The sequence below is a fragment of the Palaemon carinicauda genome, chromosome 35, assembly GCF_036898095.1.
Source record: "Palaemon carinicauda isolate YSFRI2023 chromosome 35, ASM3689809v2, whole genome shotgun sequence".
Classification (NCBI taxonomy): domain Eukaryota; kingdom Metazoa; phylum Arthropoda; class Malacostraca; order Decapoda; family Palaemonidae; genus Palaemon; species Palaemon carinicauda.
This window is the reverse complement of record NC_090759.1, coordinates 79,438,474-79,461,690: the sequence shown is the minus strand read 5'-3', so window position 1 is coordinate 79,461,690 and position 23,217 is coordinate 79,438,474. Positions and strand designations below refer to the sequence as shown.

The 23,217-nt window shown below is 40.6% G+C and overlaps 1 protein-coding gene across 1 annotated transcript in view; it reads left to right on the top strand.

Moving 5' to 3' along the window:
* Positions 1 to 23,217, top strand: part of LOC137627376 (SLIT-ROBO Rho GTPase-activating protein 1-like) — a 150,273-nt gene that overhangs the window by 103,297 nt on the left and 23,759 nt on the right. Inside the window, exons 8-16 of the mRNA XM_068358464.1 lie at positions 360 to 662; positions 1,039 to 1,157; positions 2,562 to 2,719; positions 3,449 to 3,661; positions 4,127 to 4,232; positions 5,580 to 5,676; positions 6,573 to 6,768; positions 19,149 to 19,193; positions 20,945 to 21,125. Of these exons, the coding sequence (XP_068214565.1) occupies positions 360 to 662; positions 1,039 to 1,157; positions 2,562 to 2,719; positions 3,449 to 3,661; positions 4,127 to 4,232; positions 5,580 to 5,676; positions 6,573 to 6,768; positions 19,149 to 19,193; positions 20,945 to 21,125 (1,418 nt within the window). The remainder of the gene's footprint in view (positions 1 to 359; positions 663 to 1,038; positions 1,158 to 2,561; positions 2,720 to 3,448; positions 3,662 to 4,126; positions 4,233 to 5,579; positions 5,677 to 6,572; positions 6,769 to 19,148; positions 19,194 to 20,944; positions 21,126 to 23,217) is intronic.

Sequence of the window (23,217 nt, the reverse complement as noted above, 5' to 3'; positions counted from 1 at the left end):
GTGTAAACTGTTCTGTAGAATGCTGTAGAAGGTTGCTTGGAAGATAAATTCTAAGAAATGCACAGTACAGTACTCAGAAATGTCAGTATAAACTATTATCAGTATGTATTGGCGGTACATTTTACGATAGTTGCCAAGGCGTAATTTTATGATTTCTGTTTTCTCAATCCAGATATGCACATGTATGTGGAGTAATAAACTAAAGGTATTGTATCAAAGCATGGTATTAATTCCCTTGTTTTTTTGCATGGTATACCATTTAATTCTTCAATAACCAATGTTAACTGTTTATGGATGTATGAATGTGTTTGGGGAGTGTATAGTAGTCTTTGGCAGGCGCTGTCACATAGCAGTGCCAGACTCATGATGATTTGAATGCAAAACAGGTGAACCAGGTTATTGTGAATCGCCAAGTGCAAGAGGAGATGGAGAAGCGGTACGCCCACCTGGTCAACCGACTGACGAGCCTCAAGACGGAGTCGGAGGAGACGTGGAAGACGATAGAGACGGCAGAAAAGACGCTGATGGAGATGATCAACACGAGGGATTACGATGTCGCTCACTACTTCGTGGATGAACCGAGACCAGATAATAAACAGCCAGAGTCGATGCTTATCAAAATGAAGGCAGACCGCCAGGAAACGGAAGATTTCTACCTAGGGGTAAGTCACACGAAATGTTTTCTGTGTAGATACAGAACGTTTTGTCACGATAGCAGTTAAATAAGATTTTGCTGCAGAAAGATCTAAATCAGTAGTGTATTGTAAAAGATTTAAGTTGTTTTCTTGTAATATTTGTTGAAATTTTATACCTTTTCATGAAATTAAAATAAAAACATTGAGGATGTACAGAGAAATAATGCTGCCTTCGCAATACTGATTTAAGTGCCAATGTAGATTCCTCAATATCCACTTCGTATTTCATTAAAAAGCATTGACGGAAACTTAAATGTAACCTTTTAACAGGAGCTATTCTTTATTTAGATTATTTCATATATATTTGTAGTTTTTGATTGAAAGTTATTTTTATTCTCTTCAGAAATTTAGGGAATACACAGTTGGAAGCAACTTAATATGCAGATTACAAGCCAGATACGAGTTGATGCGCAGAGCATTAGGAGCCGAAAATCAGAACACGTCATCTCCTACTCCAACAAGGTACTGTATATAGAGTATTTTCTTGCATTATTTTTATGTGGACGTTTTAGAATTTAATTTTTTTCTTTTATCTAATTTATGATTTAAAACTTTTATAGTAGGACTTACATTGAATTTCAAGATGACTGATGTGTACCTATAGCTTTGTTATCAATTGAAGATGAAGTTTATCAGTAAGATTCTATTCTAAAAATGACTAACCAAAAATGTAGGCTGTTTTGTATACTGGGTATCTTGTTTCTCATCATGAAAATTGGAATACTTTACCTTGAATTTTCTGTAAGCAGCATAATTTATATCACCATTACTTTACCTTGAATTTTCTGTAAGCAGCATAATTTATATCACCATTACTTTACCTTGAATTTTCTGTAAGCAGCATAATTTATATCACCATCAGTTATCTGTGCTGGTGTCTTAACTTTAAACAAGGGAATACTTGATGTAAGAACAAAAAAGATGATCATCTTCTTCTTCTTTGCCTGCATCTTTTCCTACTTCTATGTGGGGTCGATGTTTCTGGCTAGCGTTCTCCATCTACCTCTGTCCCACACTTCATCACCAGTTAAGCCCTTTGATCGAAGGTCATCCTTGATACAGTTCACCCACCTCCGCTTTGTTCTCCTTCTCGTTCCCTGTACCTCCATTTCCATCACTCTCATCCCAATATACTGTTCATCTCTTCTCATGACATGACCATACCACCTCAGTCTACTTTCTTAACAAAAAGATCATGTTGATGATAGTAATCTTTGAATATTAAATCTCAGATCTAATAAATGACTTGCCCGATATGTAAATAAGGTTAGGGAATTCTGTATTTGTCAAGGCAATTTTGCAACAGAGAATCAAGTTTTCCTCCATAGTGGGTTAGTGCAGTTATGTGCACCACTGTAGCCATTGCAGTAACGGTCTTGGTTGTCTTTCTTCCGTCCTTAGCTGCTGCTTCTTCTTCTTCTTTGTCTGCATCTTTTCCCACTTCTATGTGGGGTCAGTGTTTCTGGCCAGCATTCTCCATCTACCTCTGTCCCACACTTCATCACTGGTTAATCCCTTTGATCGAAGGTCATCCTTGATACAGTCCATCCACCTTCGCTTTGGTCTCCCTCTCTTTCTCGTTCCCTGTACCTCCATTTCCATCACTCCTCCCTTCCTTAGCTGCACCTGCTTTATATCCTTCTACTTTGTTCTTCTCGTTTCCCTTCTTCCATCTTGATTTCCAACCTCTTTTAACTTTTACAGTACATCATAGGGCCTCACAATCCCCAGAGCTGAATCCTATACCACAAATTCATAAATCCAATCCAATCTATTAAAGTCTTCCTTTATTGTGATGGCTTTGCTAGAGAAACTGAAAAGCACCCCTAAAGAAGACAAAGTGACTCTTTTGTTTGCTCTACACAGGAATTTGGAAAATAAGCCTCGTCGGCGTCGCATTGGTCGCAATCCCCTGATGGGCCAGCCCAAGCTATTTGGCGGTTCTTTGGAGGAGTACCTAGAAGCAACGGGCCAAGATATACCACTTATTATGAAATCCTGTATCAGGGTTATTAATCTCTATGGTATGTAATGATGTGTAGTCTGCTTTTGTTTATGTTTAGCAATACGGTACAGTAACCAAAGTTGATAAAGTGTGGGTGGTTTTGTAATACAGTAATCAAAGTTCATAAACTGTGTGAGTGGTTTTATAATACAGTAATCAAAGTTAATAAACTGTGTGAGTGGTTTTGTAATACAGTAATCAAAGTTGATAAACTGTGTGAGTGGTTTTAAAATACGGTAATCAAAGTTGATAAACTGTGTGAGTGGTTTTGTAATCCAGCAATCAAAGTTAATAAACTGTGTAAGTGGTTTTAAAATACAGCAATCAAAGTTAATAAACTGTGTGAGTGGTTTTATAATACAGTAATCAAAGTTGATAAACTGTGTGAGTGGTTTTATAATACAGTAATCAGAGTTAATAAACTGTTTGAGTGGTTTTATATAAATGTTGGCGTCTGTCAAAAGGAAGCTTCTAAGTCCTATGGTTTTTCTATTATAGTAATGGAGGAAGTTGTAAGTGATTTTAGAGAATGAATTCTGTAGGGACTGTTATATGTTGACAGCAGGCCGAGAGGAAAAAGGAAACAAAGTGTAGGCTAAGGGATTTTGGATTCATTATAGCTCCTTGCCTGTTGTTATTTGGAGATATAACATATTCTATCAATTTGTTTTCAACAGTATTTGTAGAAGACTTAATCTATAATCTACTTGTTTTTGGGATAGATTTGAAAATCTTTGTTATATTTCAGGGTTACATCATCAAGGAATCTTTAGAGTATCTGGGTCTCAGCTAGAGATCAACAATTTCCGCGAGTCCTTTGAGCGTATGGAGGATCCTCTAGCCGACGTTACAGATGCGTCCGATATCAACAGCGTAGCGGGCGTTCTGAAACTCTACTTCAGGGAACTCCGGGAACCTCTCTTCCCGACCGTGTTCTTTGACCAGTTCATGGAAATTGCTCGTAAGATCCTTCACATCATTTTATTACTCGTTCATTTTTAGTTTTATTTTCAGAACAGCTGATGTTCATGTTTCATTTGACCTATCAATATTTTATGAATATAGTTCATACAGTTTATCATCTCCTCCTACGCCTATTGATGCAAAAGGCCTCGGCTAGATTTCGCCAGTCGTCTATTTTGAACTTTTATATCAATATTTCTCCTTTCATCATCTCCTACTTCACGCTTCATAGTCCTCAGCCATGTAGGCCTGGATCTCCCAACTCTTCTAGTGCCTTGAGGAGCCCAGTTGAAAGTTACATAAGAAAACTTTTAAGCATAGTAAAAATCTTTTACAAGCCTCCTTGTGCTTACAGTTTACTTTGTAGTAAAACTTCCATTTCCATATTAATGCTTTGATCGTGAGTGTAGGCAGTACTGAAGTGTCAAGTTGGTAAAATGGTCCTTCAATCATCTACTTACAGAGTTGGAAAAGAAACATGACTTTGTCATGAAGATGAGAGATGTGGTAACTAGTCTTCCTCGACCGGTGTTCGTTGTCATGCGCTACCTCTTTGCATTCCTTAACCAGTAAGTGATATTTTTTCTTTTATAGCGTTCTTTGTCTGATATGGTTATTTTGAACTAGAAATTTTCATTTTTATTAGCAGAGCCTTTTTGTTGCAATAATATAGAATAGCTGATGGCAAAATTTTACCAACAGCTTTTGTTTCAAGGTGATCTGTATATTTTGTCAATTGGGTTTGATTTAGGCAATAGAAAATCACAGTGATTGAATTAGCATCAGGTAGTTTCCGGCTTAACTTACGGTAGGCTTTTAATGATACCAGACTTCTAGCTAGTCTTTTGAAGCAGTTTACAAATTATTCAAAAAAATATTTGAAATATAGCTCATATTTTTGTCAAGGCCATGATCTTCAGACTTAGAAAAAGTGGACAATTTTATCTTGCCACACAACACCCAGTACAGTTTATCTTATCTAGATTTAAATTTTATTTATACTGTATAGGGTCTTACTATATCCCAGGTTACCATAGAACCAACAAATAGCTCTTATTTAGTGAAATCTGGTCATTTGGAAAACATCAACAAAGGTTCTGCCATATACTTAGTTTTGCAATTCTTGAAACATGGTTCATAAATATCTTGGGATATGCAAATTTAGTAGAATTAGGCTGCTTTATAGACGTAGACATTTAGTCCCGCCCTGATAATTTAGCCAAAGAAATTCTTGATTTTAAATTGTGGACTAAATAAGGTAATTATAATTAAAAAATGGCTTATCTTTATGCCCAGTTATACGATTCTATTATTATTATTACTGTTATTACAAGCTAGACTATAACCCTAGTTTGAAAAGCAAGATGCTATGAGCCCAAGTGCTCCAACGGGGAAAAAGTAGCCCAGTAAGGAAAGGAAACAAGGAAATAAACTACAAGAGAAGAATAAATAATCAAAATAAAATATTTCAAGAACAGTGACAACATTAAATTAGATCCTTCATATGTAAACTATAAAAACTTGAAATAACAAGAGGAAGAGAAATCAGATAGAACAGCATGCCTGGGTGTACCCCCAAGCAGGAGAACAAGTTTTTTTTTTCTTAATCATTGTAGGATTAAACTGGTAGGATACTATAGTCCATTTCTTTTAGCGATGCATATTTGCATCGACTCGCAGCGGTGCCCTTTTAGCTCGGAAAAGTTTCCGGATCGCTGATTGGTTGGACGAGATAATTCCAACCAATCAGCGATCATGAAACTTTTCCGAGCTAAAAGGGCACCGCTGCGAGTCGATGCAAATATGCATCGGTAAAAGAAATGGACTATAGCATGGGCTCTTGCTCCTATGAGCAGCCCACAATCTCGTCTGTTTTGTTAAACTGCTTTGTATTAATTATAATTTACTCCCAACAGCCTGTCTGAATTTAGTGATGAAAATATGATGGACCCCTACAATCTCGCTATATGTTTTGGTCCAACCTTGGTGCCTATTCCGGAAGATAAGGACCAGGTAATATGCCTTGCATCTTTGTTAGTTTATTTATATTATATAGTGTTTTATTGCTTTCATTTAGTATTTTTAGTAAATTATGAGTTGCATTTAGATTGCAGTATTTTGCTGGTCGTTTATCTCTAAATTTTACTCATATTCTTTACATCAGGCATGGGCAACATGCGGCCCGAGGGGCACATGCGGCCTTCGATGTGTTGTTGTGTGGCTCTGAGACTTTCTAGGTTACTGAAGCCCTATATATTTATAACCGTAATCATCATTAACCCTTTTACCCCCAAAGGACGTACTGGTACGTTTCACAAAACTCATCCCTTTACCCCCATGGACGTACTGGTACATCCTTGCAAAAAACGGCTAATTAAATTTTTTGCATATTTTTTAGAAACCTCAGGCATTTTCCAAAAGAATGAGGCCAACCTGACCTCTCTATGACGAAAATTAAGGCTGTTAGAGCAATTTAAAAAAAATATATTGCAAAATGTGCTTGAAAAAGAAAACGTCTGGGGGTTAAGGGTTGGAAAGTTCCAAATAGCTTGGGGGTAAAAGGGTTAAGAAGTAATGAAAGTTGTCAGTTTTATGTAAAACTTTCATACCAAAATAGATAAAACATGGAAGAATTGTAAGCAAATTCTTTACATATTGGGCATGCAATATTTTTTGCAGATATGCATTATTATGCAGCCCTATCTCACTTGGATGTTGTTAAATGTGGCCCCCTCTTGACGAAGAGTTGCCCATGCAGATATGCCATATATAAATTATAAAAAGACTCATGTCAGCCTGGCCAACATGAAAATATTTTCTGCAACTTTGAACTTTTGAAGTTCTACTGATTCAACTACCCGTTTAATAAGATCATTCCACAACTCTTGAATGTTACTTCTCCCAAACAGGTGCAATTCCAGAACCTGGTAAATGAGTTAATCAAGAACATCATCATCTTCAGTGAAGATATCTTCCCAGGCGACGGCGGTCAAATATACGAAAAATACATATCCCGGGATTCCATAGATCTGGAGGCGGAGGTCGGAGACGCTCCCTCGGAAGTTCACGACGACGTAGACTCGGAACCAGGCCAGTCGGAGGATGGTAAGACAGCTGGAAAGGGGATGACTTGAAGGTTGTTGTTTGGTTTTTCAATTAGAAGTCTAGACTCGAGGTGCCATGAATGATTACTCCAACAGTGCAGTTGTATGGAATTATGTCATTACTCATAATTTCACCCAAACTTAGAGTGCATTTTATTATTTGTGGGCCATATATGCTATATGCAAAATCATCTGTTATTTTGGCCCCCTTCCGAAGCTAACAATGGCCATGATTCTCATGGACGTATTCGTGGAATACTGAAACTCTTTGGACATGAGATTTATCAAGTGTTGAAAAGAATTTTTTAATTCATGAGGATAGGTAATTTTTTTTAGGTTTTACGGCATTTTAAGAAGTGCTATTGGTCCCTATTGGTCCCTGAACTTAATTTTTAATGATTCACAATCATTATATTATAGTCAGATGTTCTGCAGTCAGTCATCAATGACGCTGCTTACTTTATGGTATAATCCTTGCATCAAGAATAGGCGATGTCGTACTCCCTTTAATGCTAGTACCAAATTTGACATAGTTTATTGTATCCTTCTGGTGTACCATCAAATATCCATTTTTTATCGGAGACTTTAACAAATAGTTTGCAGATTAACGTATGAAAGTACCACATACTGTTGCTGTAGTAATTAAGACCCTATTATGTATAAACATTTGGATCACTATGCTATGAAAAGCTTTTTTAATATCTGATAAACTTCCGAAACTGGATTAGTTTTAGAAGGAACTGAGCTATCAATATAAATTCTCATAGATTATTGTTATAAGGGAGTATTGCAGTCATGTAGAGTACTATCAGTCATTCAGTTCAATCTAGTACTATAATGGAACCAGGATGATTTATTTTGAATCAAGATTTGATTTGATTTGATTGAGTATTCTGACAATCGGACATTTTTAAATCAATAATTTGGTGCGTAATGAAGATTACAAATATGGGCCGCTTTTTTAAGCTGTTTACGTATAAAAAACGGATTTTGAGCGAAGCGAAAAATCTATTTTTGGGTGAGATAGCCATGGCGTCCTGATGGAAGGTTCCTGTTTGGTAGCTTCCTTGGGTATAAGACTACTAAGATATTCCCAGAGAATTTAACCACAGGTTATCACAGAATTCTAACTTCTGGAGCGAGTATCTCAAAGGTTTCCCTTTAAGACATCGTAATACAACAGGGGACACGCATGTCTGGTCGTGCCACATAGCTATCTCCACCCCGAACAGAGTTAACGCTTCGGTGTGTAAGGGCTGAGAATAGCTGGGAGCCGTTCCACAGCTAATCTCACTCGTGGCTACTACTGATACTCGAGACGTAAACAAACGGACGCCATTGCTCTAATGACGTCACGAGCGTCTTTATCCTGGCGCCAGTTGCTGCCCATCACCATGATACAATTGTGTAGGGTGGGAACAAACTGACGAAGTAGTAGGGAGGGTCCATCAGGACGCCATGGCTATCTCACCCAAAAATAGATTTTTCGCTTCGCTCAAAATCCGTTTTTTGGGCTCAAGCCATGGCGTCCTGATGGAAGAGTACCAGAGAATCAATGTATCGTGGTAGATTTTCCCCCAGAGTTAAGTGCCTAGGCATTGACAAAATAGCAAAGTAATCTTAGATAAGAACCATAGGAACGAAGTATCCTGCCCCCCATTGGTAGGAAGTTCCCATGGGCTATGCCGACGTCAAAGTGGTATTGAAGGACTATTCATCTTGACAGAAGAGCTTTTTAAGAGCTTAGAGATGAAGCAGAATGTTTGATATTTGTATAGGAACATTCTGAGTAGGTCAGTGGTGGTTGGGCACTGTGTGTAGGATTCATCTCCTGATTATCAGAAGTAAGTATTCGAGTAGGAACCTTACTGAGACAAGGTGAATATAATTTAAGGATAGACATCTTAAATTCTTCATGACCATAAGAAAGGAGGAATAAATAAAACTATGACAGTATGTATTTCATAGTAAGTAGGAGCTGAAAGAGACGCATAAGTAATAAAATAGAAATTTTATTTCACAATGCAGAAATTAAATAATTTACAGCAAAAGTAAAGTTCATTTACAGTAATAATAATGTACATAGAAATAAAGGCTTGCTCTTGAATCTGAAAGGGAATTTCAGGATTAGTAGGTACTCGTTCTCGAGGAACGCAAGTCTTTAAATAACACATCATGCTCAAGGCATGCGGCACTTGTGTAACACTATGACATTTCACCTGGGATAAGAACAGTTATAAAAGCACTAAGTGTTTTTAGACATCACTATGAATCACTCGAGGGTCAACATAGGCACCCGAAGAGTTAGAGTCCCAAATAACTCACTGTTCTACGCAGAGTTAGGTGCAGGTTTCATAACACTACCTGCGGCTACCACAAAATGTTTGATTTCGTGCACTTGTTTCGCATAATGTTTAAAGAAAACTCGCGAGGACTTCCAGCCCGTAAAGTTTTTAAGGCTCTCAAAGTCCATGCTCTGAAAGAAGTTCAGAGAAGATGCCACTTTTCTAGGATCATGACCAGCGGGTGTACTGTTCGGATCCGCTCTGCGAATGAAGTAGGTGATTTTCGCTCTTAATTGTTTCAGTGACAGGTCGCTGCCCGATGTTTCTCCTTTGAAGAGTTGGCCTCCACCAAAGTTTGAAGTTCTGCGAAGATAGACCTTGAGGCTCTCTACTGGACATAGAGAGACATCCTCCTTCAGGGGGCATATTCTCCAAGGGCCCCATCTTTTGGTGGGTAATTCATTTTTGGCGAGAAACGTCGGATCAGGGGAGAGGGTCACTTCTCCTGAATCAGCAAACAGGATGTGTCCCTCTTCTCTTGATAATGCCACTATTTCGCTGACTCGAGCTCCCGAGGCGAGAGCAAATAAAAATATAACTTTCTGAGTCAGATCCTTGAGGGGGCATGAATCGTTGTCCAAGTTGGAGGCGAAATGGAGCACCTTGTCTAGTGACCAGGAGATCGGTTTCGGAGGGGGTGCTGGGCGTAGGCGAGCACATGCTTTCGGCAGTTTGTTAAAGATGTCGCTGGACAGATCAATTTGGAAAGCGTATAGAATTGGTCTAGTCAAAGCCGATTTGCAGGTCGAAATCGTATTGGCTGCTAATCCTTGTCCATGAAGGTGAATGAAGAAGGACATGCAGAAATCAATGGTGATTTCTTTAGGATTTTTTGCTTTAACAAAGGAGACCCATTTCTTCCAGGATGATTCATATTGCCGTCTCGTGGATACGGTCTTGTATTCCTCTAGGAAGTCTAGACTTTTCTTCGAGATCCCAAACCTCTTCTTTGCGGCAAGGGAGAGAAAATCATGAGATGAAGGTCCTTGATTTTCGATGATGAAGCGAAGACAGTCGACTTCTGTACTTGTTGAGAGAGAACTGGGCCCGGGAGAGGGATCAGCTTGGGCTGCAGCTCCAGGACCAGGGGGTACCAGTTGCTCCGGGGCCACTTGGGAGCCACTAGGGCCGCTGTCCCTTTGAAGGTTCTCAGTTTGGAGAGGACTTTCAACAGAAGGTTGGTGGGAGGGAACAGGTATATCTTGGACCATCTGTTCCAGTCCAGTGACATGGCGTCCACCGCTTCTGCCTTGGGGTCCTCGTACGGGGCTACGTACAGAGGAAGTTGATTGTTGTCGCTCGTTGCAAAGAGATCTATCTGAAGTTCTGGGACTTGATGAGAGATGAAGGAGAATGATCTTGCGTCTAGAGACCATTCCGACTCTATCGGGTTTGTCCGAGATAGAGCATCCGCTGTCACGTTGCGGAATCCTTGTAGGTGAACTGCAGACAGGTGCCACTTCTTCTTCTCCGCCAGACGGAAGATTGGGAGAAGCACCTGATTTATCTGGGGCGATCTTGAGCCTTGGCGATTGAGACAACGAACTACCACCGAGTTGTCTAGGGTTAGACGGATGTGGATCGAGGGCGGCGGGGATAGCTTCTTCAGAGTAAGAAGGACCGCCATGGCCTCCAAGATGTTTATGTGGAACGTCTTGAATAGTGGAGACCAGGTCCCTTGAGCTTGTTTCAGGTGGGAGTGACCTCCCCAGCCCTCCAGTGAGGCATCCGTGTGGATGTTGAGTGAAGGAGGAGGGTGTTGGAGAGGAATGGACCTTTTCAGGGCCATTGCTTCCGACCACGGCTTTAGGAGGCGTCGAAGTCTGTTTGGAAGCCGTCTCTTGAGGTCTATTCGAGCGATGGATGCCGATCGTCTCCAGACTCCCGCGGCATCCTTTAGCTGTGCACGAAGCACTGGGTTTGTCACTGAGGCGAATTGTAGAGAGCCTAGAACTCGTTCCTGCTGTCGTCTTGAAATGCGTTTGGATTTCAGTAGTCGCTTGACAGACCCTGCTATTTCCTTCCTTTTCTTCTGGGGGATGGAAAGGCGGTGTGACTGAAGATTCCAGTGGATTCCCAGCCACTGAAACTTCTGAGCTGGAGAGAGGCGAGATTTCTTCTCGTTGATCTTGAATCCCAGGTGTTCTAGGTACTGGGTAACTTCGTCGCAAGACTTTGTACACTCTTCGGGCGATGGAGCCCAGACTAGCCAGTCGTCGAGGTAGGCCATCACCTGGACGTTTCTTAGGCGGAGCTGTTGTACTATGGCGTCTGCCAGCTTCGTGAAGATCCGAGGGGCCACATTGAGGCCGAATGGCATGGCCCGGAAGGCGTAGCTTTTCCTTTGGAGTCGAAATCCTAGGTAGGAGGAAGCGTGATGGTTCATTGGAATGTGCCAATAGGCATCCGCCAGGTCTATAGAGACCGTGTAGGAACCTTGAGGCAGAAGGGTCCTTATTTGTTGAAGCGTCAGCATCTTGAATTTGTTGTTCTCTATGAACTTGTTGAGGGGGGATAAGTCCAGAATGACTCTGAGCTTGTCTGAGTCCTTCTTGGGAACGCAAAACAGTCTCCCTTGGAACCTGGTGGACTTTACCTTCCTTATCACCTTCTTGTTCAAGAGGTCTAGAACATATTCTTCCAGAATGGGGGTCGATTGTTGGAAGAACCGCTGGAAGATTGGGGGTGGTTGCACCCAACTCCAGCCTAGACCGTTCTTGATGATGCTGTGTGCCCAAGGATCGAAGGTCCAACGATCCTGGAATTGGCGGAGTCTTCCTCCCACCGGAAGCACTTCATTGCTTCTGGTGTCCCGAGGACTTGTTGCCTCGGCCGCTAGCTCCCTTTCCTCCTCTACCTCTGGAGGGACGACGAGAGGCGTCTCTGCTTGCACCCCTGGACGAGCCTCTACCTCTGGCATGAAAGGTAGTGGATGGCTGTTCAAAGGCAGGGGTGAAGACCGGTGACTGTGACAACACCGGTTGGGGGACCAATTGAAAGGTCTGTTGTGGTTGGGCAACCACTTGGGAGGTAGCGGGTCCCGGAAACTGACGTCTTTGTTGACGTTGCTGGGGTTTCGGTTTCTGAGGTTTCCTCTTAGGCTGAGGTCCATCGTCCTGAGAGGTTTTCCTTTTCCTGGACATGCCCCACTTGTGGAGAAGGTTCCTATTCTCCGTGGCGGCTCTGTCCGTTATTTCCTTGACAAGGTCCGAAGGAAACAGGTGCTTTCCCCAGATGTTGGAGGAAATCAGCCTCCGGGGTTCGTGTTTCACGGTGGCACCGACAAACACGAATTCACGACAGGCTCTACGAGCCTTTATGAAATGGTACAAGTCCTTCATTACCGTCAGTAAGTGGGATTTGGCCAGTACCATGTAGTGATCGGGTACTGCTGTGTCACAGGCCATAACTTCAAGTTGGACTTGATGAGAAAGAGACGCTGCAAGCCTCTCCTTCGTGTCTTGTTCCCGGCGAAGGAGGTGATCATTGAGCTTAGGGAGGTCTTCATTAAACTGACGTCCGGCAACGTCAGGATCGAGCCTACCCACAACGAAAGTATGTTGGACATCTTTCCATTGTCTAGTGTCAGGGGGCGTTACGATGGAGAAGGGTCTGCACTCCTCCAGTGCAGGGCAGGGTTTCCCTTCTTCCGCCGCCTTAAGGCATGCAGCCAAGGCCTTTTCCAAAAATGGAAGAATCGCAGTGTCGGGAGCGACATAAGTAGGATGCTTCTTGCTCAAGGCAGGAAGCTTAGAGCAGGTAAAGCCCCTGCTCTTAAATGCGGAGGCTAGCATAGCCTGGGCCTTTGCGAGATCGAACACTATCTCTTCCTTAGGTTCGGTCTCCTCCTTCGAGGCAGGTTCAGAACGAAGCCGGACGTAACAGTCCGGGTAGGCCTCGAAGCTTGGGAAGAATTCCACATCTTCCAACGGGACCGTGCCGATTTTGTCACTAACAAAGATCCTGCCGGTCGCAATAACCATATGCTCTGCATACCTCCACGGGTTGGCATGAGAGCAAGCTGGGAGATCCTTAACCGAGATCTTCTTCGGTTCTCTGGATCCAATCATAGACCTGATGGACTCCTGGTTCTCCTTCAGTCTGTCGTCCATGACAGCTCTAATCAGTCGGATCAGTTCTTGTGTAGAGGAAGAAGGATCCGGGGTCGAGGAGGTAGACGGAATGGACACATCCGTCGGTGTAGGAGTAGGCGGAGGGATGGACGAGGGAGTAGCTCCAATCTCCGACTCGGTGTATTCCACCTTGTCTTCGTCCTCTTCGGCTCCTTGAGCCATAAGCGTCTTCTCCGTGTCTTCCGAGACGTCAGAGATCTGTTCATCCTCTTCGGAATCTAGGCGACACTCGTGCATGGACTGAGCCATGACCACATCAGGTTCCACCGTAATTTGGACAGTGGGGATTGCTTCCTTTGGAACCACTGAATCAGGGGAGGCCTTAGGGAACAGCAGGGACCTCAGTTCTTCGGTGGCCAGGTACGGTCCAGTGGCATTCCTCTGAAAACCACGCACCCACTTGCGCAGTTTCTCACGAGCAATGTCTCTAACCTCCGCTGAGGGAGGGTTATGGAAGGCCTCAACTAGGTAGGCCTGGCAGACCGTACAATCCAGTGGATTCCAGAACTTCCAATCCCCTCTCTTGTCTGAGCAAGGGGCGTGAGTCCTGCACGCCGTATGTCCGTAAAACTGGGAGCGTTTCACGGCACAGTATGCGAAATCGCACTTCATCTGCTCCTCCTGTGGAAGAAAGAGAAAATGAGTATGGGGGAGTCATAGGAATGGCTCTTAAATTAAGTTAATATTAATCATTAATTTTAACTTATATAAGGTGTGATGCATAGAGAGTGAAACAGTAAAGGAGAACACGCTCCATGCATCTCGCCCGGCTGGTTACCATAGGCTTGGTCCTGGGATAATCCAAATGACCGAGATCATTGGATATAGTTTCCTAGGATTCCCATTATATTGGAACTCCATGGAAAGCCAAGGACAAGGTTGGGATCGAATTCATTCGGTTCCCAGATAAGAGCCAGAAGGTCTCATTAAGGGTAACTGCTTCTGGCAACCAGCCGTGCTAAGATGCACATAGCATGCTGGAAATAGAAGAATGCAAAGAGACAGCATGATCACTAATAGAGCAGTACTAGGTACTGATCTTAGAAGCAAAGCAGCTTATCTATTTGCCAGGTAGGGCTATCTTAGTCTTATGATAGCTACAGAGAGGGGGTGCAAGTATTCTTGACGCCTCCGGGGTATCCGGCAAGCCGCCGGCACGCCGGAGCTCGCTCCAGCATAGATTCTGGCATTAGAACAGACAATTTTCAAAAGTCAGTTAGATACCAGGATGGCGGCCGCCGGCACAACGGCGGCACGCCGGCAGGGAGCGGCGGCTCCGGCAGCCGGAGGATGCCGGATTGGTGACTGGGGTAAGGATGGTACAGGTAGTATCGGGTTGCCGGCAGTATATGCCGGCACTCCGGAGATCGACCGGCAAGCGGACGATTAGATAAGAGTAGGAGAGCCGCCGGTAGTAGCCGGCGGCAGCCGGCAGTCCCTCGGAACACGGGGGGCTGGCGGCAAGGGTAGGGAAGTCACCAAGAGGCAGGTATTGCCGGCATAAGAGGCGGCAAGAGACCGGCACCCAGATAGATAGAGAGACAGGGGGAGGGGGGGAAAGATGCAGGAAGTACCTTCAGGGTTCCAGACATCCCTCCCCCTCCCTGAGGGGGTGTACCCATGATAGAGACAGGCTCTATCATCCATATGCAGGGGTCACTAGGGACCGGGAGCAGGTAGCCCAAGGGAGGACTAGGGAACACCCAAGATGGGGGGGGGGGAGACTCCCTTATGCAGAGCTACACTAGGAACTAACCTTATAGGACACTATGAAGGTATATGTACCAGAGCGGACTGCACAAGGAAGCTCGGGTAGCCCTACTCATCCACCCTAAGGAGGAGTTGTAGGACAGGGGACAGATGAGTATAAACTAACCTAAGCATAGGCTAGGCTATACAAGAGATAGGTGGGGAGGGAGAAGAGAGGGGTCTTCCCAGGAAGGGTTTCTGTACCAGAGCGGCCACAAAGGGAAGGGAGGACACTCCCTAACCTAAGATTAGGCTGATCGGCTAAAACGGTGCAAGAGTACAGTTTCAGCATGGAACAGAGAAACCTTCCTAACCCGACCTAGATCAGGGCTAAAAGTCCTGAACTAGGCAAGGAAGAAGACGTATCGCTATCGCAGGAAAGTCGCAGACTATCCTAGCCATAGAGGTAGGCTAGCCTAACCTCACTCTCAGACGCAATCCTAAAGGGGGTTCATTCCTTTAGGGAGGACTGAGAGGCGATATAATACTCTATTAGACAATGAATCCCTTTACTCAGAAAAGGGATCAAGGCTAATTAGAGGGAATGCCAAGGCAGGGGATGAAGGAAGCATATAGGGGTCCTAAGGTTAGGTTAGGCTAGTAAGAATCACTGACTAGCCTATCCCCTATATGGTCCCTGAAGGCGAAAACATTTGCATCACTAGTCAAAAGTATTGTAAAATAATAATGCCACTATCTTCATAACTTAGTCTAGGATCACTGATAAATCATGCATGAACACTTGTATATAGGCTCCTGGCCTGGGGCTATAGTAGCCGACTGGTATGAGGTCAATCGATGACCGATAAAAAGCGTCTAAACACGAAATAAAAGTTCCTAGCTATGAAGACTAAATAAACTAATGTATTCGATTAGTATATAAGGCCGGAAGCGTTGTTGTGGCTAACTAAATAAGACATGCAAAACAACAACGACGCCATAAAATGGCGGGTCCGGTAGCGGCACAGCTCTGCCACAAAACATCAATTATTTCGCAAAATAATATTTACTTTACGGCCAGAGCTTAATTAAACAATACTGGAACCTTGTACTCAACTTTCCAGAAGAAGGCGAGGCTGAAGGTAACGACATAGCGAAGATGCAAAACGATAAAGTTCACACAAGGGAAAATCCGTCTCAGTAGGGCAGCTACTAAACAAAGGATAAAGACGCTCGTGACGTCATTAGAGCAATGGCGTCCGTTTGTTTACGTCTCGAGTATCAGTAGTAGCCACGAGTGAGATTAGCTGTGGAACGGCTCCCAGCTATTCTCAGCCCTTACACACCGAAGCGTTAACTCTGTTCGGGGTGGAGATAGCTATGTGGCACGACCAGACATGCGTGTCCCCTGTTGTATTACGATGTCTTAAAGGGAAACCTTTGAGATACTCGCTCCAGAAGTTAGAATTCTGTGATAACCTGTGGTTAAATTCTCTGGGAATATCTTAGTAGTCTTATACCCAAGGAAGCTACCAAACAGGAACCTTCCATCAGGACGCCATGGCTTGAGCCCAAAAAGGTATCTTATTTGTAGTTAATTTTTATAAAGTACTGATATTCTTTATATCGATACATATTAATATAAGCAGAAGAGATATTTTAATGATTTTCCGTATACATAGCTTTCAAACCATATCAATGATTTTTAGTTTTTATAATCTGAAGGGACATTTTGATGTTTTCCGTATACAGAGTTAGCTTTTGAACCATACCAGTAATTTATTGTTATTCTTTGAAGATAAGTTTTGCAAATTCCTGAAAGAATACCGTAAATTGTGGTTTGGTTTCCGGCCATAGAATATCAAGTGGTGCTGCTTGGAGGAATATATCATGGAGACCTCTAGAAAGTTTCTCTTCACTTGTCTGGTCTTGCTTGTTCAAAAAGTACTATTTTATTTTTAATAGATTTAAAATTCATGCTTTTTAATTTTCATTTTGCACTGCTTTTTTTATGAAATGTAACAAAAGTCAAGTTTGAAAGGTAATCATATATAATTCATCATTAGTTATTTTTTTTATTGAATACCCCTGCATTCATCCTCAGTCCCTCATTCTAAGGTTAAGTATTTGCTGATATTTTTCAGGTAACAGCTTTTTTTTTTTTTTTGGCCTCGTCTTTAAATATATTTCAGAACTCAAATAGGTTGTCATTGATAAGCATGGCTTAGCTGCATTTGTTGAGCTCACTGAGAAAGTAATCCAGTCCACATTTATATGCAATTTTGCTGTCAAAATTTTGAAAACTATAACCATTGTTGATACATTCTTTGATTGAAAAATAGTACCTAATGCACTTTCTTCAAATTAACCCCTTATAAACTGTTGCTCTACACCTTTACAGAAGAGGTACACTTTAATCTGATTGAATAATGTTTTCTTTTTGAGTTGCACACTTCTTAGCTTCAAATGGTACATGTTTTTCTTTTTGTTATATCACAGGAGACATTGCAACAATGTATATCAGTAGCGTCAACAGTTTTAGTGTTTGGACCCGAAAGCTCATTTATTTTCTAAGACTTGGTGATTATAGGCTTCATTGTTAATTATGTTTGTTGCACTGTGTTATGTTGTAATGTGTATGAGATGTATCGGAGGGCAGCCGCTTTCCACCTTAGCTTTAATTAGCATGTTGGTTCACGGCCCTTGTCTCAGGATACCACGTAGTTTTGCATCCCTTCGCTCTTGTTTAGGTGTGAGGTATCTCTAGGAGGTAGGAATTACGTTAGAACCCCACAATGGCATACCGATTGGGAAGAGATCTTGGACTGTGAATGGCTCTTTTTCGCTATGCGCGAAAACTTTTAATTCCTATGGTGAAATAACTTAGGAAACTCGAATGCCATACCTAAATAATTTAAATAGTCATTGGTGCATAGCAAAATGGGACATCAAAGAAGGAAAACCAGATGTGAAAGATGAAGATGCATATTCCCTTCCACTTCACAATGTTTAATTTATTTCACTGAGCAGTAGCTGCAGCAGCAACAGCTTACATATTTGTTCAAGTCAAATGGAAAGGAAAATACTGTTGAGAAAGTAAAAGAACGAGAAGAAGGCTGTACTGTATTATGTAATGCAATAAAATAATACGATAGGATACAGGATAAGAATGAAAGCAGAAGAGGTTGCATATAGTAAAGGATGATAATCTTTTAATGCATATTCCATGAAAGTAAATAAATACCTCCTGAATGTACAATATAGATATTCTATATCATATTGTGGTAATTCATTCAAAAAATGTTCATCATATTCCGATATCTAACGTATGTTTGGAGACTGTTAGTTAATCCTCTAACTTTTATGTATGTAAATTAGATACACCTATGTCTTGACTCTCCAACATGATTAAATAAGTTTTCATCTACTGAAGGGTGAAATTCTTTTAATAATTTCTTTGTGTAAGTTTTATCCAAATAGGCTGTAAGATATTTTGAATACTCCATGAGGATTTGTAAAACACAAGACAACTTTAATGCATCTCAAGCTTATAGACAAAGGCAGTTTTGTAATCTTCCAGATGTATATAAAAACTATGACTAAAGAATCACAGTACGCAGAAATTGTCAGCAATTCTGGATGCGTAATATACACGAGCAAATTTTGATGTAAGTCCCTTCCTCTAAAAATGAAAGGCGGAATGGCATCTTTGCTATTACTATTACCTGCTAAGCTACATCCCTAGTTGGAACAGCAGTATGCTATAAGCCCAGGGGCCCCAACAGGGAAAATAGCCCAATGAGGAAAGGAAACAAGGAAAAATTAAATATTTTAAGAATCAATTAGAATCTATTTACAGTTGTATTGCTGCATAAATTCAGCAGCTCTTTGAGCTGGTATCCATCCATTGCTTCGGGCTTCCTAACACTGTTTGTAATTAGAGTGAGACAAAGACCACGAGGCGCTCGCCACATAGTTACGATTTAGCTAGATGCAGTCTTAGCTAGGATTAGTGTAGTTTCTAACTTAACACTGCCTTAGTAATGCTAGTTTTACTCTTCCCCAGATGACAAATTCATTTTAAATTCTCGTTCTGTTTCTGTTTCTTTAAACATTTAACATCACCCAAGCAAATTAGATTATTATTTTGTTTCCCTTTTGTTTTGTGTTTTTGTGCATGGCTGTTTATTTTGTTTTGTGGCTTTTTGTTGCAGATTCTGTATTTAGAGACAAAGATATTGCTCTCCAGATATTTGGAAGTAAGTATGAGCATGGCTACTCAGTGTTGTTGAACATTAGAGTTATTGCATTATTTAACCATCTTAAATGTATTCAATTCCATCCATGAAATGTAACAAGTTTGTTGTTACTGCAAGTCAATGTTTTCCTCCTTGAAAATGTTTATGCATAGTTTGTACACTGTCATGCAAATGTTTGCAATTACTGCATTGGTTATTAGATAAAATTTCCATTTTTTGTAGTAATCTACTTTATGCTGTAATTCATATATTATTGTTATTATTATTATTACTAGCTAAACTACAACCCTAGTTGGAAAAGCAGGATGCTATAAACCTAAGGGCTCCTACTTGGAAAATGGCCCAGTGAGGAAAGGAAATATGGAAATATATAAACTACAAGAACAATTAAAATGAAATAGATTAAGAACAATAACAACATTAAAATAGATCTTTCATGTATAAACTATAAAAACTTCCAAAAAACAAGAGGTCGTTATGCAAGTGACAAAATGTAGTCATCGCAATCATTTGCTTTCCAGTGTCGAGTGCTTTACTCGTAGTTATACGTTTTTGTAATCAAGTCCCACGTATGGCGAGGAAAACCCATAATTTGCGGAAAGTAGCGTAATTTTTTTCACGTGTCTGGAGTGTATCAATATACAATTAAGCCTATCAGATAACGTTTGGATAAATTGATCTAGACTGGTTAGCATGCTTGAAGTTTTTGATCTGTAGATTTGGATTGGCAATGCATTAGTCAGGCTCATCATATGATCCAATTTTCTTATAAAAGAGAACATTTTCAGTGGAGCTCATTACAAACGATTCTGCGAGCCATCTGTGAGGGTAAAAAGCATTTGATATTGCAGGTTGTTAATTAGAGCTTAAGGGAAGTGTGACATCTTTATTTGTTTATATTGTGGTAGATTGTCAATGTTCATAAGATGTCTTTTTAGTTATTGTGACCTCTGTTGGTAGTTAAAGCTTTACTGTTTTTTTTATGTAGTTTTAAATGATATACAGATACTTTTGGAGTAAATAAACTTTGAAGCACTTTTTATGAAGTTTCATGTGTTAAGAAATAATTGGTTTAGAATTTTTTTATAATGAACAGCTAAAACATAGACTCCTCACTCGTAAATCTTAGATACCCAAAGGATTTTATGATGTTACAGAACTTACGGGAGTCATAGAGCTTTAAGAAATCTTAGTCATGTCAATTGATCAGGCTACCATATTTCGTTAGTTCTTGTTTTGTCAATTAGTTCGAGAAAAGACTTAGTAGTACAGTCATTGTGGCTTGACCATGTTTTGTTCTGTGGCAATTTGAAACCCTTTTTATTTTTGTTTCAAGAACTTGATATGCACAAATTTGTTTGAAACATTGTTTATGCTAAATTTTTCCCCATCTTACTCAGCCATATAGGCATATTTTATATTAACAATCTTGTGAATACATATACTGTATATCACTATCTCACTTGAAAGAAAGTATTTGATACTTTTAAACACTTTTAAAAGCTTCATGTATTTCTTTTTAATTTGCTTCAGAATAAAATTGGATGGGCAGCTGAATACTATCTGTCTTTTGCCACAATTTTTTAGAATATTTACCTAGGTGGCAGTCCATTTCTTTCCTTTGATTATCAATAATTTATATGAAAGTTAGAAGAGAGGAAAGTAAAGTTTGTTTGAAGAGTTTTGATGTATTAATTTTTATTTTGAGATTTACATATCCTCTGATTTTCATCAATCTCGTAATTTTTCAGAGAGTGAAATCCTCGAGGCCATCGCTCAATTTGACTTCATAGCACGGTCGGAGAGGGAGCTGAGCTTCAACAAGGGAGACGTCTTGGTGCTTCACTCGCAAGTGTCGAGCGACTGGTGGCGAGGATCATTCCAGGGTAAACAAGGACTCATTCCAGACAAGTACATTCTTCTCAAAATTAGGTGAGAGTCCCTTTATAGAGTTCCTTTTATGGGGGTATATGCTCCTTGTCTTTCATGTCGGCATTTGGTCTCGATCTCGGGTACTCGAATATAGTCGATTACATCATGCTTCGGGATCAGAATTGAACTTGATTTAGGGAAATGAGAATTAGTAGGCCTTTTACTTCAATTCCAAGAGAGCAGGTTCAGCAACCTTACATTAATTTAAGTTACATACATGAAATTATTAGAAGAATGTGCTCGGGTACCAGAGCGTGTCATATTTGTATTGTGAAGTAATTAAAACAAGCAACGTGCCACGACTTCATCCACGTACAATGTATTCTATTTGTTACCAGATTGGTTTCTAGTCAATATTTCAAGAAGGAATCTCCATGTCAGAGTCGAAATGTACGCACGAAACTCTGACCTGAAGGTAGGGAGTTGGACCTACGTCGTTGCTCCTATCTCTCAAGACTTATTTACTAACAGCCATTATTTGGCTTTGCTAATTCCTTAAGATGACTTTTAATCAGTAATTCACTAATATACCTTGTAATGAAACCATTCAAGGGATTTGTTGGTGCCTTGTTAAAGAAGAACAAGGATATGAAAAAAAAATGCTCAAGCTACAGCTGGTTGAATATGAGATTAGTAGATATTTTCAGTGCCCTTCTTGATGGCAGGAGAGTTGACCTTTGGAAGGGATAATTCACTAATGTTTTATTATTGCCTTTATAGTATCAAGTTTTTAACCCTTTTACCCCCAAAGGACGTACTGGTACGTTTCACAAAACACATCCCTTTACCCCCATGGACGTACCGGTACGTCCTTGCAAAAAACTGCTATTTACAATTTTTTAAATTTTTTTTTGATAATTTTTTGAGAAATTTCAGGCATTTTCCAAGAGAATGAGACCAACCTTACCTCTCTATGACAAAAATTAAGGCTGTTAGAGCAATTTTAAAATATATACTGCAAAATGTGCTTGAATAAGAAATAACCAGTTGGGGGTTAAGGGATGGAAAGTTCCAAATAGCCTGGGGGTAAAAGGGTTAATGAAAATATTTATACTGTACTACAGAAAATCCTCAACTTACTTAATTGGTTCCAAGAAGCTATTTGTAAGTAAAGAATTGTCTTATACGTATTTTGTTGAGTTTTGGCTTAGGGTAGGCTTCACCTAACTTGCATGCCTACGATTTTCAGCTACTAAAGACAACAAATAGTCCCGTTTCATATTGAAAATGTCTTGCTTTAAAAAAATGGCGTGGAGACTCAAAATGCTCCAACACAAAAGAAAATGTTACTCAACTTAGTTGATGAGGAAGAACCAGAAGCATCCATGATCACAAAATCACTCAAAAAAGCTATGAAAATAAGAAAAAACTCCAAACAACCGTCAAGATGTTGCTGCAAGAAGGAATGGTAATCCAGGAAAAGTGTTTGGAGTAGCACACTGGGATCGGAAGTTGTAACGGCTCTTGCCCACGTATCCCTTATCCTTCAAGACAAGGTTAACTCTATTTGGGGAAGGATAGCCGTGACTTGTTTTAAACACATCCCTGTTGTATACACGATATCTCGGGGTATTCGCTCCAGGGGAAAGAACCCTGTGATACTTCTTAGGTTAAATTCTCTAGTATATCACTCGCAGAAATATCCCAAGTAGAAAGCCAACTTTGAGGAACTTCCATCAGGACGACATGGCTCGATACGAAAAAATATTGTTATGTTACAGTATTTTATTATGAATTTTTGAGATTTATAATTTCTGTTTAATTTGTCTTTGTATCTCCGAATGTTTGCAAGTTGAGGAGGACCTTCTGTATTCGTGAAATATGACTCAAAGGTCAGGTTAAACTACGATAGATTATCAGAATGATATTCTCTAGTAATTTAAAGCTTCATATCCATATGTTATTAACCCTTTTACCCCCAAAGGACGTACTGGTACGTTTCACAACTCATCCCTTTACCCCCATGGACGTACTGGTACGTCCTTGCAAAAAACTGCTATTTACATTTTTTTTTTTTTTTTGCATATTTTTGATAATTTTTTGAGAAACTTCAGGCATTTTCCAAGAGAATGAGACCAACCTGACCTCTCTA